Source organism: Leptonychotes weddellii, chromosome 10, assembly GCF_054177405.1.
Source record: "Leptonychotes weddellii isolate Sample4059 chromosome 10, ASM5417740v2, whole genome shotgun sequence".
In the NCBI taxonomy this organism is placed as follows: Eukaryota; Metazoa; Chordata; class Mammalia; order Carnivora; family Phocidae; genus Leptonychotes; species Leptonychotes weddellii.
In genome coordinates, this window is record NC_138378.1 from 89,369,893 (window position 1) to 89,389,279 (window position 19,387).

General features: G+C 42.6%; 1 protein-coding gene across 2 annotated transcripts; it reads right to left on the reverse strand.

Moving 5' to 3' along the window:
• Positions 1-2,442: 2,442 nt before the first annotated feature.
• On the reverse strand, positions 2,443-18,954 carry SLC20A1 (solute carrier family 20 member 1). Of its 2 annotated transcripts, XM_031040668.2 has the most exons (11): positions 18,721-18,952; positions 17,635-18,253; positions 17,349-17,489; positions 17,079-17,164; positions 11,888-11,984; positions 9,300-9,419; positions 7,527-7,796; positions 6,845-7,403; positions 5,393-5,578; positions 4,537-4,621; positions 2,443-3,412 (listed from the first exon to the last, which is right to left on the reverse strand). In XM_031040668.2, the coding sequence occupies exons 2-11, from the start codon at positions 17,978-17,980 to the stop codon at positions 3,251-3,253; spliced, it is 2,052 nt and encodes a 683-aa protein (XP_030896528.1). In that variant the 5' UTR covers positions 17,981-18,253; positions 18,721-18,952; the 3' UTR covers positions 2,443-3,250. The 2 variants fall into 2 exon arrangements, with proteins under 2 accessions (XP_030896528.1, XP_030896530.1); XM_031040670.2 differs by lacking the exon at positions 17,349-17,489 and having other exon boundaries at positions 18,721-18,954.
• Between the last annotated feature and the right edge of the window lie 433 nt (positions 18,955-19,387).

Below are 19,387 nucleotides of genomic sequence, written 5' to 3' on the forward strand. Positions count from 1 at the left end.
CCTGAGGTCCTGGGATCGAGCCCCGTGTCAGGCTCCCTGCTCAGTGGGGGGTGTGCTTCTCCCTCTGCCTGCTGTTCCCCCTGCTTGCTCAGTCTCTCTCTCAAATAAATAAAATCATAAAAAAAAAAAAAAAAGATTCTCTCTCTCCCTTTCCCTCTGCCCCTCCCTCCTCTCCCATGAAGGAAGGGAGGGAGGGAAGGAGGGAGAGAGGAAGGAAAGAAGGAAAAATTTTAGGATGCAGATGTGAAACTTGTCTAGACTGGAACAGATAAGCTGTGAGGGAGGCTTCCCCAATACATCAGTAACACTCCTGTTGATGTTTTCAACAGTCCTAAGAGGAAATTAAGATAACTGGTACAGTGGGGTGCCTGGGTGGTTCAGTCCGTTAAGCATCTGCCTTCAGCTCAGATCATGATCCTGAGGTCCTGGGATCGAGCCCCGTGTCAGGCTCCCTGCTCAGTGGGGAGTGTGCTTCTCCCTCTCCCTCCCCCTGCTCATTCTCTCTCTCTAATAAATAAAATCTTTAAAAAAAAAAAAAGACAACTGGTACAGGATAGATTAGTGACAAGAACCTAAAAAAAGACTACTCCAGGGAAATACCAAAAGTTGTACAAGGGTGCACCCGGGTGGCTCAGTCAGTTAAGCGTCTGCCTTCGGCTCGGGTCATGATCCCAGGTTCCTGGGATCAAGCCCCACATTGGGCTCCCTGCTCAGCATGAAGCCTGCTTCTCCCTCTCCCACTCCCCCTGCTTGTGTTCCCTCTCTCACTGTGCTTGTCAAATAAATAAAATCTTTTAAAAAAAAGTTGTACAAGAAAAGTGATTACAGTATATTAACTGTTAAGACTCAGCAACTCAGTAATAACTTTTAAATACTATGAATATTATCTTAGCAAAATTAAGACCCAATTATACAGTGAAAGTGGGAGGTCAGGGTCAGTGTATGGTAAAAGTTGAAGATGACTAAAACTACACATCATTTTCCACTATGGGAAGTCAAGAGCCAAAAGCTGGAAGGGCCAAGTAGTTGCACAAACGTATAGCATTCAGCAACACTGGGATAAATACCACAAGGACTGTGTCACAGCATCAGGAAAGGGAGAAATGGTGGTGGGAGACCCATTTCTGTTATAAGCCTTGTTGAGTCACAGGACTCCTTAACATGTACACATGTAACCTTGATTTCAAAAACTTGTTTAAAAAAAAAAGCAACCTCTATGCCCAAGAAACATAGACCAAAGCTCTCCAGAGAATGTATCCCTAGCCTGTGGTAGGTATTACTATATATGGAAATACAAACTCCCTCTGGTCTCTTCTTAGCTCTTGGGGTTCCTCGTCCCCACATCTAGCTGCTCTTCCTAGAGAAACACATCCTTGATTCAAGTATTTTCTCAGCTGTTTTCTCCCAAGCCAAGAGGGAAATGTTGAGGCGGGTTACTATTCATGTAATCACAGGGAAGACAGGATCGAGGCTTGTGTGAGGACACATAGCATCAGGAAAGGAAACCAATACCGAAACTCAAGAGCGTCTCCTCCAAAACCTTCAGTCCAGGGATTAATGCTAAGTTCTCCTTTACCATACAGAGCCCCCTCCCTCCTTCCTCAAAAAAAAAAAAAATCACAAGGCTACTTTCAGCCAGCCCCAGAGGCTACAACTGATGTCCACTCTCTGCTAAGATGTAGTACTGGGAAAGATACAACTCCCCAGGCTGGGTCTATCACCTGTAAGAGGGGGGTAAAGACCTATTCGAAGAGGTCTTGAGGATTAAATGTATATAAAAAGCTTAGCACAGTACCTGACCTTAAATGGTGAACACTGACTGAGCAAGTCTATGGCATGTACCCAACCAGTGATCTAATCTCTCTCAGGCATAGGTCAGGCAGGCATAGCTTTATGTGGTACAGTGTGGCTTCTCAAAGCATCTTCCTAAAACACAACTCTCAGAACAGGAATCATCTACCTAGTTTGCAAAGCAATGCACTTTTCATTAACTGTTCTGATCAAGGGTAAACGAGATAATGGGTCAAGACTGAAGAACCCAATACTGAGAATTAAGTAAGTTGAGCTAGCCACACACATATACACCCCACCCGTCTTAACATCCTTCATAATAGCAAAGCTAGGAACATTCTAAATAAGGATCTGGTAAAACAGTCCATTCAAACAGGAAAACTTTGTGGCTGTCAAACAATGAATACACTTATACATGCTAATGTGGAAGTGTCTAGGCTGTGCTATTACAAGGAAAAATGCCAAACAGCTACAACAGTACTTATGGAGTTAAGCCATGTATATTCTGGGATCACAAGAAACTTAACAGGGAGGAGTGGGGAAGTTTAAGTGGGTCAGTAGTTATTTAAGATACTCTCCTAAGAATGGCACAGGGCTAACTGATTTGGAGCCCAGATGCTTCAAATATGAACAAAAACCATGAGAACGAAATTTTCTAAAAATTGTAGGCTTTTTTATTCAGTTGAGAGGTAGACAGATGAACATGGAAGGCTGTCCCATTTAACTTGCCCAAAGTTCATATTCCACTCCATTCATCCATCCCACACTGCCAGAAATCGTAAAGAAATAACCAAGAATGCCAGAAGGCTTTTTCTTCCTACTTCTTTTTAGCAATAATAGTCAAGGAACTGCTGGCAAAAAAGTTACTACTAACTTAAATTTTCACTGTGTCCAAAGAACCTCGTCCCTGTAAGACGTTCCCACATATGCCAAGGGAACCTGCCACTACCGACGGGAGGGCAGAGTACAAATGGCTCTATTCCTCTAAGAGACTACAAGGGAAGCTTCGGTTATGTTTGCTGTTCAGTCCCTGTGCATGTTAGGGCAGAAGCTGGTGAAACCACCAAAGCAGAGCACACTGCGTCAAATGGCTCTGAATGGTTGTTTAAAAAAAAAAAAAAAAAAAAATCACAAGTTATCTTCGGAGACAACATTAAAACATAATGGAATTGAAGCCTGATACAAAAAGTAGAGAATTATGTACAGGAATTCCCAGCCCAGAAGGAAAAGGGACCTCAATAGGAACCAGTGGAAACCTGGCTATTTTACATAGCTAATTTTGAGACAAGTCATATTTAGCACAAAAGCAATTATAGCACAAGTAACACTTCCCTCCCACAGCTCCCAAACTTTAAAAAGACTCTTGTCGGTCTTCTGTAACACTGTGATCCTTCTTCAAAGGAGCAGGAATGTGTAAGGTGGCCCCAAACATCGACACGAATTTTAATCTCAAACAGCTTCACGCTCTGAGGATGACATATTTGAAGACTGCCATGATAGCAGCACTGATGACGCCAGAAATGGGGACGGTAACAAACCAGGCCATAAAAATGTTGCGGAAGAGTCGCCAGTCAACAGCCTTTTTGGATCGGAGCCAGCCAACAGATACAACAGAGCCCACCTAGCAGAGAAAGGGATCAAGGAAACTGGTTAGTAAAGGCCAATGGTATTTTGGTAACAGACACACGATCTTCTGTAGGTAAGGAGCCCCAAACAGCTGATGAGACTGACTCCATGAAAGATGGTTTGGAACAGGATAAGAAGCAGATCACTCATGGGAAGATGAAGGCAATGTAAAAATCCAATCACTACATCTGTGGTAATTGGGGTAAAATACGAGAACAACATCTCCTCTCTCTCTCCTGAGCTACTGGAATTTTAATCAACTGCTTTAATAATGAACTGTTTTAATAAATTACGTGAAGTTTCAGGTTTTCCAAACATCATTTTAGAGGAGGACAGTTATTAAACCTCATAGCCAATCACCCGGAAATACCCTAGAAGAAAAAGGATGATTCAAAGGCTCCATGATGAACCAACTTAAATTGCCTTAAGGAAGCCAGTTTTTTTTTTTCTAGTTATTACATGGCCATCAAGCAACTTCAAATTCAACAAGATTCTCCGTACTTCAATTCTGAGGCTATGAATATACGCCTTCTATAAATAACGCTGCCCTTCAACAGCCCAACAAGCCTCACAGAGAGGCTAACTATATGTAAAAGGACTTTTGCCATCATTTAGGGAGAACATACAGTATTGGCTTAAATAATAAGAGTACTAGAAAGATAGCAGGAGGAGAAGAATGAAGGGGGGGAAATCGGAGGGAGACGAACCCTGAGAGACGATGGACTCTGAAAAACAAACTGAGGGTTCTAGAGGGGAAGGGGGTGGGAGGATGGGTTAGCCTGGTGATGGTTATTAAAGAGGGCACGTTCTGCACGGAGCACTGGGTGTTGTGCACAAACAATGAATCATGGAACACTGCATCAAAAACTAATGATGTAATGTATGGTGATTAACATAACAATAAAAAAAATTTTTTTAAAAGAGTACTAGACCCAAGGAATTGTAAACTGTAAGCCTTCACATTATTGCAGTCATTTGTCCTAAATTTGTGAACTCTTCAGGACTCCAACTGCATAAAACTTTCTAAACTACAGTTATCACACTTAAAAAAACAAACAAAAAACTTCCACATATTACTAGAACCATTCAACAGACACAGCACATATACATTACACTTACTTTACAATGTGTTGTACTGATGGGAAGACCAATATTTGATGCAATTACCACCGTGAGGGCAGATGCCAGTTCAATACTGAAGCCACTGTAGACATAAAAAGATTACTCGTCAAGAATGGAAGCTGTTTTATAAGCTAACATTACCTCAAAGTTAACACAATCTTACTGTGCTCTACTCAGTGACAAAACCTGACACTAACCTAACATCTTTAATTTGCTGTAGCTCCTGAAATCTATTCTTCTAAGATTTTATTTATTCATTATTCATTTGAGAGAGAGAGCACAAGCGGAGGGGTGGGAAGAGGGAGAGGGAGAGGGAGAGGGAGAAGGAGCAGCAGACTCCCCACTGAGCAGGGAACCCAATGTGGGGCTGGATCCCAGGACCTGGAGATCATGAGCCGAAGGCAGACGCGTAACCATCTGAGCCACCCAGGCGCCCCTGAAATCTAATTTAAATCAGGCTCTCTTCCCTCTTCTCTAACGTTTTTGAGGTTTTAAGGATTCCTAGAAGCCCATTATTAAAGTTCGCACTTCTATCTGGAAGAATTTAATAAACATCAGTCTTAGCTCTCAAGTAAAGACAAATAAAGGACAAGTACACAGAGCTATTCACTCCACACACACACCTTTCTCAGAAAAGTTACATTAAGAGACCACTGGAGATGAATATTTGACCAAAATTATGTTTAAGGGCCAGACAATATGTAAAATCGAAAAAGTTCACAATAATGAGAGTAACATCAGGACCTTATACAAGCTTGGGTTACATTAGCTGAAGATTTGTGTGATAACACTACACAGTATTATGTATCCTAAGAAAATGAGCATTAGCCTAAGACCTGCTTTACCGACTTACCTAGAAGGTGTGATTGGTGTCAGATCTTTCCCCATGGTCTGGATAACTCTCCTTCCCCAAACCCACAGACCAATACAAATACCAACTCCACCATAGAGCAGAAGCCATATTGGTGTTGCTACTTTTGAAGAAACATCTCCTGTGTCATAAACCAGATACAAAGCAACCAGAGGACCGATGGCATTGCTGAAAGAAAAAAAGAGGACAAAGATGATTTTGCAGGCAGAACTAGAACTTGGCAAGATCCAGTTTGCTAAATGATCTGCTAGATTATTTTTTTTCAATTTTTTCATTGTTATGTTAATCACCATACATTACATCATTAGTTTTAGATGTAGTGTTCCATGAGACCTACTAGATTATTTAAAGCAAAGCTGTCAAGCTCATTTCGCAAACAGTCCTTTCAAAAGAAATAAATGGGACCCCAACATACATAGCAGAAGAAAATGAAAGCTGCTCTCAGAGAAGAATCCCATGCATTTGGTGGCCTATCATCCAACAGGAAGCCTAGAACAACTCTGGTTCCAATGACCAGTTTACAAACGACAGAACTACAGCCAACAACCTCCAAATTCATTCCCTACGGCAGTGATTTTTAAGCTTTTCATCTCAGTATTCACCGAATTTACTATCACAGAAATGGATCCTTTTTTTTTTTTTTTTAAGATTTTATTTATTTATTTTGACAGAGAGAGACACAGCGAGAGGGAACACAAGCAGGGGGAGTGGGAGAGGGAGAAGCAGGCTCCCCGCAGAGCAGGGAGCCCGATGCGGGACTCGATCCCAGGACCCTGGGATCATGACCTGAGCTGAAGGCAGTCGCTTAACCAACTGAGCCACTCAGGCGCCCGAAATGGATCCTATCTTGATTGACAAGACCTCTCCATAAAGAATATCTGTGTTTCTCATCTACAGAAACATTCTTTGGGGCACCTGGGTGGCTCAGTCATTAAGCGTCTGCCTTCCGCTCGGGTCATGGTCCCGGGGTCCTGGGATCGAGCCCCACATCGGGCTCCTTGCTCCGCGGGAAGCCTGCTTCTCCCTCTCCCACTCCCCCTGCTTGTGTTCCCTCTCTCGCTGTGTCTCTGTCAAATAAATAAATAAAATATTTTAAAAAACAAAAACAAAAACATTCTTTGTAATCTAAAGGGAAAAAAACAACCTTTTTTTTTTTTTTAAAGATGTTAAGTAATCTCTACACCCAACACGGGGCTCAAACTTACAAGTGAGATCAAGAGTGGTGTGCTCTACCAACTAAGCCAGTCAGGCACCCTTATAAAACACATTTTACTGCCTGTTTTATTAAGTCCATAACTGCTATTACCTCACCCTCTCTAGCTTATTCGTGTCCCACGGGGCGGTATGGTACCAAAGCCACAAACATAGCCTTATAAAAGGGAACAGGTGATACAAAAATAGAAAGCGTGATGCTGTGATTCCAAGTCAACTGACCTGACGTCATTTCCACCATGGGCAAATGACCCAAAGCAGGCTGTAAGGATCTGCAGGAACTGGAAGAGGAGAGACACCTCTGGTTTATCCTGGTCATACCATTCTTCTAGAGAGCCGCTACTTCCTTTTCTGTCACCCAGACCCATCTCTGCCTTGACACTCATGTCCATCTCAGATGCCGAGTGAATGTCAGACACAGCATTGCAGTAACTGGTGTAACTGTCCATTCGAATTCGCTTCTTGCTGTCTGCATTAGGCCATGTCAGCTTCTCCATTTCTTCACCTTTCTGTTCACCTTCTTTGGCACGGAATGAATCCAGAGGCATGCCACAAATTGCCATGGTGTAGGAAGTATAGCTATTATTGCGCCTCAAGGGTTTGTCGCCAGAGTCTCCCATGCAGTCTCCCACCTTGGCAAGATGTAATTTATGGAGCAGCTCTTTGTACAAGCCAGAATCTTTATGCACGGTGTGATACTGATAGTGCCCACTGGAGTTTATCTGGTTACTGACGGCTTGATTGAACTGAACAAGGTTCCCATTAGGCAACTGCACTGCCCCTGGCCAAGACCGAAACAGTAACATTCAAAACAAACAGCATCAAGTCCAAACAGTGAGCCTCCTCCCCAGTATAGGTAACAAAGTCAAACTCTTATCTTCCCCACTGAAGAAACTCCACTCACCATTCATGGTGCTATCTATGCTGGTTTCCTCTTTCAGATCCACGCTGGGAAGCCTCTCTCGCTCTGGAGCTTCCTCCAAGTCTCCAAGTTTGAACGAGACTGTTCTCTCCTCCACCACAGCCCGGAGTGGTACAGTGGCAGACCCTACCTCAGAAACAGGATTCCTGGTTTCAATATCGCTGAGAGACAACTTTGTTTCTTCGTGCTCTTCCTTCAAGCTATTCTTTTTTTCCATTAAAGGGCTTTCAGAAGGACTAGACTTTATTTCTCCTAGAAAAAAGGGGGTTTTTTTTGGTTTGGTTTTGACCCAACTAACTCATTCCACATCTCCCGTCTCCCCAACTCAAAAAAAATCCATCTCAAAGTAATATATTTTGGTGAAAATTCAGGATAATTTTCCCTGTCTGCTTCACTTGGCGTATCTCATATCCTTCCTTTGGGAAGAAATCAGCAATGCTTCAGAAGTCACAAACTTTTTCAGTAAAGGGCCACACAGTAAAATATTTTAGGCTTTATGGGCTCTGTTGTATATTCTTCTCCTTTACAAAACAAAGATTTTGATTTTACAAGGATAAAAACTATTCCTAGCTCCCTGCTGACCCATTCTGAGGTGAAAGGTACCTAAAAAGCATGAGGTGGACAAATTGAAAATTTACACTGCATCTAATAATTCATGTTCTTTTTAAAAAAGGAATGCCCCCAAATTTCAGTCCAGGAGTTCAAGACTAAAGATGACAACTTGAATTCCCACCTCTGTAAAACAGAGATTCACTTTAATGCTCTGCCTTATGGTGCTAAATGCCATGACTAGGCAGGAGTATCTTCTGCCCAGTCTACCAATGCCCAGTACGTTTACACGTTCATTCAGGTAGCACAACCATGCTATAGAGTAGAACCATAAAACATTAGCAAGACTTGTCACCTCTTCTTCCAGACTGGGGGAAAAACGAGGTCAGGATGTCATGCAAGCCTCATTCCCACTGTGCGCACGGCACAAGCAGAGTAGCACAGACTAGAGCCTCTCAGAGAGGGCTCAGTGCAGCTGCATGACGCAGCACTCTTCCTAGTGCCCAGCAGTATGTGCATCCCTCCACTTCCCAATGACAAACCTGAAATCACTAACCAAGCATTTGCAGATGAAAAGGGCAGAAAAAGATCACTTGAACAGATCTCAAGCCAGTAAGGAAACAAATACAAGATTAAAAAAGACTGACACTAACGAAATTTATCCTGTATTTAATTACATTCTACTACTGTGTGTAGTAATGGTCTAAATGACTCCTTCATATTAACACTGGAAAATATCTACCTCTAGAATTTGTGCGACAATTCTGAGAATTAAATCTAAAGTCAGATATAAATATGTGACTTAGCTTTGTGTGTCTAAATCTGAAGTAACACACACAGAAGTAGTTAGGATAAAGTTTTCTCCTTGAAAATATTATGTACCTACCCCCTATTACACATTAAGATATCCTCACACTTCCAATTAATGTTAAGCTACTTCTCTCTGTATTTGTCACCAGCAACTGATACAGTAAAAAGTAGATTGAATGACCAGTTTGTCCCCAGCATATGTCAACTATTCCTTATGAGTAGGTCCCAGGTCAAGTCAATAAAAACATAGTTCGGACAATAAACCCATCTCCTGAAATCTCATTTAAATTTTTGACTTTGCCAATCTATCCAAATAGTGGGTTTTTATTTAGTGATCACACAAGAAAAAACAAGCACATTGCTAGTTAAAATGTTCTGATACAATTTGTTACTTACGTTCGATTTTTCTCTTCATCCTGGGACATACAAAGAACCAGACGATAAGGGCACAGAAAACTGCACATCCCACCGAGATGAGGATGGTGCCCCACAGAGGAAGTTTGTCAAAGCCCAGCACTAGGAGATAAAATGGTGCATCTTGAAAACCCCAGGGCAACAGCCCCCTGCAACAATGTGTAAACCCTCCTCTGGGGACTCTGGGGTTCCCCAAGCCAGCCCATCACCCTTTATAACTGCTGCCAGCCTTAGGTCCACAGGGTTTCTACTGTGCTCATAACTACACAAATTCAGGAGGGGAGAAAAATCCCATGGTCATCTGAAACCCACACCTCCACCTCTGGCCCACTCTCCACACCTGCTAGATTAGATTAAAGTCTCCCAAGCTCCTTCGAAAACGAGTTTTCCTTTCTTTACTTAGAAGATAATAAGGATCAACTATACTCTGAGGATCTGCAACTAGCTATGAAAAAATGGAAACCTTCCACTCCCTAAGCCTCCAGATGGTAGCTGCCACACATTATGTTTGCACATACAGATTTTGATGTTAAAAAAGAAAGGGGCCCTAAGAGTCATATTTGTCATACTGACAGAATTCTCTGTGGAAGTTATCACATCCATTGTATTACCCTCCAGTAAAATCCTTTAACAAGATTATCTCTTAAGCGACATTATCAAACTAGATACAGAAAACCAGAATATTATCAAAAGATAAGAATAGTTCAAAGGGCTTTCACAAAAAGAAAATAATTTAGTGGTAATTTCATTAACAAACCGTATCTTAGAGACTTGCCTACTTTTCACCTGGCTTTGGGATCATTAGTATCAGTCCTCATCTGCTTATCACTTAAATGCCAACAGGCTCCAAGGCACTAGCCTAGACTAATGACTGAAGCAAAACACTATAGAATTCTATTTGAGCCTAAAAGATGTTATAATGATCTATAGTTCATCCAAGAATAGCTTGGCTACCTGCAGTTCTTTTGCTTTATTTTGATTAGGAATTAAATTACTTATAAAATGGAAAATCTATTTTCCCCCCAATGATTAATATTTTAAAATCACATATAAATTGTGGTCCCTTCAAAACTAAAGTTCTATAGTGACTACAAATCTTTCCATTTTAATTCCTATCAATTCTAGCCATGTATTTAGTCACACAAACTAAAATATATATGAAATTTAATCAATCTCTATTACAATTTAAATTTGCCTGTGTTCCAGGTCAAAAAGGGGAAACAAGAAGGGGAAATTTTTCTGGTAAATGATACACAAAGAACAGAACAAAAATATCCCAAGTTCCTTTTTCAAAAATGATTGAAAGTTTTAAGTTTCTAATTTCACTGAACTATGAGCTTTGCTGCTACCAGATAAAACAGTGCTTAGAGCCTCTCCTGTGAGGTTTAGCACAAAGAAACAACTCAATTTAAAATAGACGAAAATGCAGCATGCATGCTTTTCTTTGCCTGTACCATTTAGCAAGGAGTCTGGTATCCCCTAAGTAAGATCAATATTCTCATAAAGGTGTCCATTTTCCTTCCTAATTATTACAAGAATAAAGACAAGGTTAAAAATACTTAGCTAATTCCATTTTTGGTCAGTGACTTACTACTTCAGTGAAGTTTAAGAAGCAAGTTACAATCCATTAGTCAGAAAAGTAATCAATTTAGTGGGCCCCAATGAACATTAAAAACTAAAGAGAATTATCTGAAAATATGAGTGCACAGCACACAGTAAGGGTAAATAGCTTCAACATACTATTCTGGTTTTCCTTCCTCTCTCTTTCTCTACATGGGTGTCTTGGGCAGCAATGTACAATGTATTTTTTCCGGTAGGTCACAGTCAAAAGATCAAAAGCCACTCACTTGACCATCAAGTCAAATGACCCTAGATAGCAAAACTGAACTGATCAAAGCATGTACTGTCCTGTAAGTTACAAGTGATTGGTCTTTTTCAGTTGTTAAATTGAACACGTATCATAATTTAATCCATGCTTTGCCTTAGTCCCAAAATAAAAGCAATCATTTCAATCTTTATATCCTCAAATTATTTTTCCTCTTAGCTGCATGAGTTCTTCTTCCAAGTGCACTTAGACCAGTTGTTAAACATCCCAACTCTTCTCATTCAAGCAGATTCAGGGAAGTAAATTTAGTGCTTAGAAACAAAGGTAGCTCCATTTGGGAGAGAAAAATGAGAATATCCAGCAAACCAGTCCTAAATGACTGATTATTGAAGACCAAATATAACTAATGACTCTTCAGTAGTCAGTAATTGAGGTCAATATCACTTCCAGTATTTTTAGCATAGATAGGAGAAAGGGAGGGAGAAGGGTCATATTATCGGTGGATCCTGTGAAGACTAAAGAGTAAAGGTCTGTAGTGATTTAGAATCTGAGCAGGTCTCTTTGGTTGAAAAACTATCTAGGTTAACTCAGCATACACTAGCCTGCAGCCTTCTGAAATGGGCGCAGGCCAGCCACCTTCTAGGAGATTTCAGCCCTGTAAAGCAAAAAGGGGTAAATTGGGCATTTAATGCAAGTTTTATAAACAACTTTAAATTCACATTTAAATATTTTGATATGTACTTACAAGGTGCTCCAGTATACATGATGGAAAAAAGGTTTATTCCAACTGTGCAGGCATAGAAAACTGGCAAAGCTCGCAAACCATTAGGAACTGGATCTGCCTGTAAAAGATCATTAAGATCAATACCTTAAAAGGTGTTGAAGTTAATTCATTTCCATAGAACCTTGTAAAAGGGCAGGTTCGGGAATCACAGTGCCAGTTAATGGTCTCCAAGCAGTAGGAAAAGCCCAGTTGGCCTTGTTCCTGGAAGTCTCCCTACTAAGGCTGATCTCATCTTTTACATCTACCTGAATTTAAGTTTGTGTTTGGTTTATTATTATTTTGTGGGGGGGAGGGGTTTGCTATTTCTAACAAGGCTACCTATCCCAGTGACTGGTAATGTCCCAATTAATCAGTTTTATCACCCAGTGTTCTAAGGTATCTGATGTCCAGATGTAAATCTGAGCATACATCTGAGATGTACATTTGTAAAAGATGTCAAGAAATAGATTATGAGATGTTAGGACATTTCTCACCATGCCTGCAAAGATTTTTTTTTTTTTTTTTAAGATTTTATTTATTTATTTGACAGAGAGACAGCGAGAGCAGGAACATAAGCAGGGGGAGTGGGAGAGGGAGAAGCAGGCTTCCCACTGAGCAGGGAGCCCAATGCGGGGCTCAATCCCAGGACCCTGGGATCATGACCTGAGCCGAAGGCAGACGCCTAACCACTGAGCCACCCAGGCACCCCTGGAAAGATTTCTTAAAACCAAAACATGCAGAATTTACCTGCAACAACCATCTTTTCTAGACATCAATAAATATGTCATTATTAATAATCTACCAAAGTGCTAAGATAAAAATCAACTGTACACTAAGTCACCTCCTCATTCAACAGACTGTGCCAAACACTACTGTGGGCCCTAATATGTGGGAATAAATGAGACAAAGTTCCTGGCCTCAGAGAACTGACATTTACATTCTAGTACAGAAAAAAGTAGCAATAAATACTATGAAGAAAATAAAGGAGGGTAAGGGGCAGTGACGGAAGGAGGGGCACACTGGGGAGTATCAGTGGAACATAGACACAAATGTGGTAAGCCAACAAGCCACGTGCATTCCTAAGGGTGGAAAAAAAAGCAAGCCACCTGGGGGGGCGGGGGGGTTGTATTCCAGACAGAGATACCAGCAAGTGCAAAAACCCTGAGGCAAAAACTCCAGATGGTTAAGGAACTGCAAGGCCAGTGTAACTGGAAATAAGAAGAGTTGCACTTACAACAAATATGTATTAATTCTACAGGAAAACATCGAAGTCAAACACTTAAAGAGAACACAGATTTGAATATACAGGGAAGACTAAACTATGAAGATATTACCCTAAAGGTTTAATGCTGTCTTGATCACAATCCAAAAGAAAATCTTGAGAAAGAAGAGAAAGACCCAAAGTGATTCTAGAGTTTCTGACTAGGGGTACATGGCTGGCTCAGTCGGTGGAGCACGTGACTCTTGACCTTGGTTGTGAATCTGAGCCCCACACTGGGCACAGAGATTACTTAAAAATAAAATCTTTAAAATATAAATAAATAAATACAGCTTCTAAGACAATCAATTCATTGGGAAGAAGGAGGCAGTGGCTGAAGATGAACACAACAGAAGATGCCATTCCAAATCAGTAGAGATGAGCCCTCACTGAAAACCACTTTGAGTTTTAGCTATACTTTAAATATATAATATATAAATATACAAATAAATAAACACTACACAAAGAGAAATAGCCAAAATAAAAACAATAGCTTATGCCTAGGAACTATATTCTATACCCAGAAACTGTTAAGCATCCCGGAATAACTACACAGTGTGTGTCACACTCCAAGGGCAGTCAATAAAGTTATAAACCTGATGCATATATGTATTTTTCTTCTAAGAACTATCCATGGTTTTAAGATCCTCCCCCAAATCAAAACCCATTAGGGTTCTATAAACATTATATAGGGACTTCTCTTAACAGATTTTCAAATACTATTTGGTAATATGGTATCAAATCAAGCTAATTAGAGTTGGGAGGAAGTAGCTTATGTTTTTATTTTTCTGTATAGCCCAATTATGTATTCCCGAAGGTAACCAATAATTAATTAGTTGGGGGGAAGGTAAGGAATGAATGATGCTACTAATGGTTTATTATGAAATACAGGCTCAGGGGCGCCTGGGTGGCTCAGTCTGTTAAGCATCTGCCTTCGGCTCAGGTCATGATCCCAGGGTCCTGGGATTTAGTGGGGCTCCCTGCTCAGCAGGGAGTCTGCCTCTCCCTTTCCCCCAGCTCACGTTCTATCAAATAAATAAATAAAATCTTTAAAAAAAAAAAAAAAGAAAGAAAAAGAAAGAAAGAAATACAGGCTCATAGGCTAAAAAAAGTCTAAGTTCATAAATCAGCCAGGGGGGAATAAAACAAACCGTGTTCTCCCTTTAACTCCCTCCAGACTCCTCTCAGAAACTCGCAAGAGGTAACCAAGGCTAACTTCATAAAATTTTTATTACTGTATGACCCATCTAACACACACTTGAATCTTTACCTGGAAATAATGTAATATCTCACCATCCAGTTCCGTGAGATGTGAAAAGGGGGTCTTCGTAACTCCCCATCTTTAACCACAATAGTCCATTGTTTACATACCGGATGTTCCCATAAACCTTTGTCTAAAGAAAAAGGCTCCTCTGAGTTTGAAAAGATGTCCTAGATTTAATGTGATTCCTAACAAAAGGGAGAAAGCAGAGGAACCTGTTTTCTCTAACTAGCATTTAAATACCCAACAGGAAAACTTTCCCTTATCCCCTATTCCTTGTTTATTGTCCCCAGTCCTTAAAAGGGAAGAACCTCACCTCCACTCTGGTTTTTCCTACTAGACCACCCAATACCCTTGAAACAGACATTGAGAAAACAGAAAAAAAATTTTTTTAAGATTTTTTATTTAATTATTTGACAGAGAGAGACACAGCAGAGAGAGAGAACACAAGCAAGGGGAGTGTGAGAGGGAGAAGCAGGCTTCCTGCGGAGCAGGGAGCCCGATGCGGGGCTCGATCCCAGGACCCTGGGATCATGACCTGAGCCGAAGGCAGACGCTTAACGACTGAGCCACCCAGCCGCCTCGAGAAAACAGAAAATTTTTAAAAGGAAATTTTAATGTTAATTTCCAAAACAGAATCTTAAGTTGGAAAGCATCTTAATGATCAAATATTCAGACTTTAACAGCCAGGACCCCCAAAGATTACCAGCATAAGGATGTCTTCTTGAGATTTAAAACCTAAGGTAACCAGAACTATTCACATTCATCACCTAAAGACTCACTGATAGATTGGGCACAAGGATATATATGGGTCATAGGGAGGAAAAGGGGGTTTGGAGGTCAAGAAGGTTCTCAAAGTCAGTATTGTTTTAAACACAATTCCAGGGCGCCTGGGTGGCTCAGTCGTTAAGCGTCTGCCTTCGGCTCAGGTCATGATCTCAGGGTCCTGGGATCGAGTCCTGCATCGGGCTCCCTGCTCGGCAGGAAGCCTGCTTCTCCCTCTCCCACTCCCCCTGGCTTGTGTTCCTGCTCTCGCTATCCCTCTGTCAAATAAGTAAATAAAATCTTAAAAAAAAATAAACACAATTCCAATCATTCTGAATCATGTCCATCCTCATTCCCACATAAAGAATATATAGTTAAGAAGTAAATATATTTAACTTAAGTTCTCAACTGTGGGTAAAAAATACCTGTCCATGCATTTCTCAAATCAGAGATTCTGGGCACTAAAAATCCTTCCTCACACTTCAGAGCACCACCATTCCTCCTCCAAGAAAGAAGACAAGTTTGTTTTGTCTTGAGACACACAAAGCCTCTCCAGAATCAGAACAATCTGCTTCCCAGTAATTAACAAAGACCCAATGTAAACTTTTATAAAGCAGGAATCCTTAACAGAGGATCCTATTCATTCTTCTGGTTCTCTGGTATGGAGCAAGCTATATGGCTCTAATAAGAAGACTTCTGAAAAATCTGATCAGTGACTACCGGTACACCTCAAATCTAAGCATCATGTTATCATATGCTACAACAGTTCTGGGGATTGGGAGGTAGGTGCTCATCATACCCGTATGCTAAGTAGAACCATACCAAACTTCAAGGCCATTAGTAGTAACAATGAACTATTTACTCTCAAATTATAATCAACCTATAGATGTTTCAAATTTTCAACTGCTATACTCTGCCAGACTCAGGTCAGAGGAAAAGTGATTAATGAATCACGGTATTTCTACAGAGGTACAAATCCTTCCCTACAGAAGCTTACAACAGGACCAAACAAGTGGGTCTGAATATATTCTTACCCCTTGCGATTAAGCTACCTATCTCCGTTCACTCAGATTTCTACCATTTAGGAGCATTTTTAAGAACTTACAACGGACCGTTAAGAGCCAGTCCCCTCAGAAAAAGGACAACTTTGTTTCCCGAGAAAAATGCATTTATTCTTACTCAGTCCAATGACAACATCCCTTGTTGTCTACATTTATTTTGGAGCCAGCATCAGACTTCTTGATAAAAGAAATGCTATTGGGTCACTCAAAAGGGATTTTCAAATGGGACAGGAAATTAAATGACTGTCTGGAAACTTTTTTTTGCCAAGAAAAACAAAACACAACAAAAACTACCTTTACTGGCTCTTTTTACCTAAGAAATTAGAGTCATGTCACTGTGAGAGGTAGAGTCCCCACCTAGAAGCTTATAAACTGGTTATGATAATCAGCACTACAGAAGTAACTACGTGGAGAGCCAAACTACTCAATTTAACTATCAGCTAAAAAAAAGCCACAAGAGACGTTGTGACTTATTGAACCCCAGGCTTATAAGTCAAACTGGTCTGCATATGATGGTTTAGGTAAAGCAGTAATCAGCAAACACCTGTACAAAGCCACCCTGAATAAATTTCCTTATTTTCTCATTCCCAGCCTCTCCTATTTCTTGGCACACCATAGTACTCATTCAATTTTTCCTTCTTGAATGCATTCGTTCTTGGTTATTGAAAATTTGTTTCAGAGAACTCAGCAACATACAAGAGATATACAGAACATAAATTTTTTAACTTTCTAAGGCCACACCAATCACATCTGGAAGAACGCTAACAGTCTGAATACCACGTGAGTATGACCCATCAAAGGTCATAAAAGAGGGGAGAGAAAGATTACCTTACGGAGGATGAATGCACGAACAAGGAAGAATAAAATTCCAGACATAATACCAGAAAGCAGTGGAGAGATGAACCAAGACATCACTGGAACAGAACACAATAAAAAAAAATGTCTATTAATGAAAATCAGAAACAAACAAAAAAAAACCACCTTAAATTTTAATATTCTATCTTCAAAATTTTCTATTTTACACCATATATTTCATATAATGCCATGGTAGCACATGACAAGAATAAAAATTTAAAAACCATTTAGAATTAAACATACCAATTTTTATCAGTTCAGACCACTTGACACCCTCCTGCCCCTTTGCCACAAGGGAGAAACCAATGGTTGCACCAACAATACAATGGGTTCCAGAAATGGGAAGCTTCAAAAACGAAGCCACTAGTTGCCACACAGCAGAACCTGAAACACAGGCAAGTTTTATTAAATGGCAAAATTCTTAGGAATGCACTGCATTCTGAAGAAGAAAATCTGAAAGGGAGGGCACAGGAACGGAACTACCCATTTGCTCACCCGCCACTAAGGAGCATACATAAAAAGAACTTACCAAACATCGCACTGACGGAGCCGGCCATCAACAGCTGTTGGGTCGAATTGTACATCTCCACGTCGATTAAGCCCTTCCTGATTGTTTCGCTCACTTTGGCCCCCAGTAGGACAGAGCCCACGGTTTCAAAGATACTCGCCAGGATGCACGCTTGCTTGAGGGTCACTACACCTGAGCCCACAGCTGTACCAAACGAATTTGCTACATCATTGGCTCCCACGGAGAATGCCAAGACAAATGCAATAATGAAGCCCAGGATCAGCATCCATAGGTAGTCCACCAATGGACCAGAAGCAGCAGTAGCAGCAAAAGTACTGGTAGGCAGCGTTGTCACGGTAGATGCCATTCTCTAGACTAGTGGTTTGTTTGTTTTTAATTATAAGAGAATTACTGAGCGGCTTTCAAGATGTGTAAACAGAATATGAGGTATCAAAAATGCTATAATAAATAATATATATTATATAAAATTAAATACTGTAAACTACGGCACAGAAACCGAGCTGGGGAGTTACTGCTATACGCTGCGTATGGGCATCTGTTGTCTGGGGTTTCTTTGGCTCTGGAGGGCTAAAAGCAAGGAGAATTCCATGGCGGAGAAGAGAAAGGACGCAAGTTCATCCTGGGGGGGAGGGGGAAGAAAATAACAATAACAGCGAGCCCTTGGGGGGCGCGTGCGGCACCCCGCGCCGGCCCACGCGGCTGGGGAACCCGGCCTTGTCCTCCGCCCGCAGCCCACCGTCCCCGGCCCCGAGCAGGGCTCGCGAGGCGGTGGGCACGTGGCGCCGGGAACCTCCTCGGCCGGCGCGCGCCCAGCCTGCGCCCCCCCGCCCGCCGCCGCCGCCGCCCGCCCGCGCGCGCCCTCCCCACGAAAACCGGAAAAGGGCCGTTCCCGCGCGCGCGCGCGCCGCCCGGGGACCGCCAAAAAGGCCCGCGGGCGGGCGGGGTGGGGGAGGGCGGCGAACAGAAACGAAGCCAGAGTCTCGCCGCACCGCCCGCACCGGCCCACCCGACCGCCTCCGGCGCCACGACGTCGGCGCCTGGCCCCGGGGAGAAGAAAGCTTTATCCAAGGTGGCGCCACCACTCACCAGAGGAAACGAAGGGCCGAGCGGGAGACTAGAGGTGCAGGCTGCGGCGGTGGGTTGGAGCCACGGACGCACGCACCTGTGGTCGACGAGGAGACGGCCCGGGGCGGAGGCTCCGGGGACGGTTCGGCGGGGCTTAGCGACCCACCCTGGAAGCACCCGCGGGCCCCTCAGCGGCCGAGAAGAGAAAGCACGCAGCGCGCGCCGGCAGCCATCACTCTGGCGGTACACGCCGCCGGCCGCTACTTATAGCCCGGCGCCGCGACCCGCGTGACCCGCCGCGCCTCGCCCCGACTCCAGAGCCCCGCCCCCGGGATGGCGCAGCCCCCACCGGCCGGCGTGCCCAACCGGGTGAGCCCGACGGCGGCTCTCATTGGCCGGACCCGCGCCAGCGGCCACGCCCCCAGAGGGGAGCTTGTCCACGTGGGGAGGGCTAGCCCGCACTCTGCAGCCTCGCCCTGGCGGCTGTGTAGAGTCTCGCCGCACCGGTTAGTTACTGGTGGAGACCGTGGGGGACCCTAGCGCTGCCGCCGGAGGTCGTCATGCGGGGTTTTAGAGGCCGCGACCAAGGTCATTCCTAGTCCCTCTATCTCGCGGGCCCCGTTTCACAGTGCTGACCGCTTCTCCAGCCTTCCTTTGAGCGCACTAGTGACCTGCCGCGTCCAGAGGC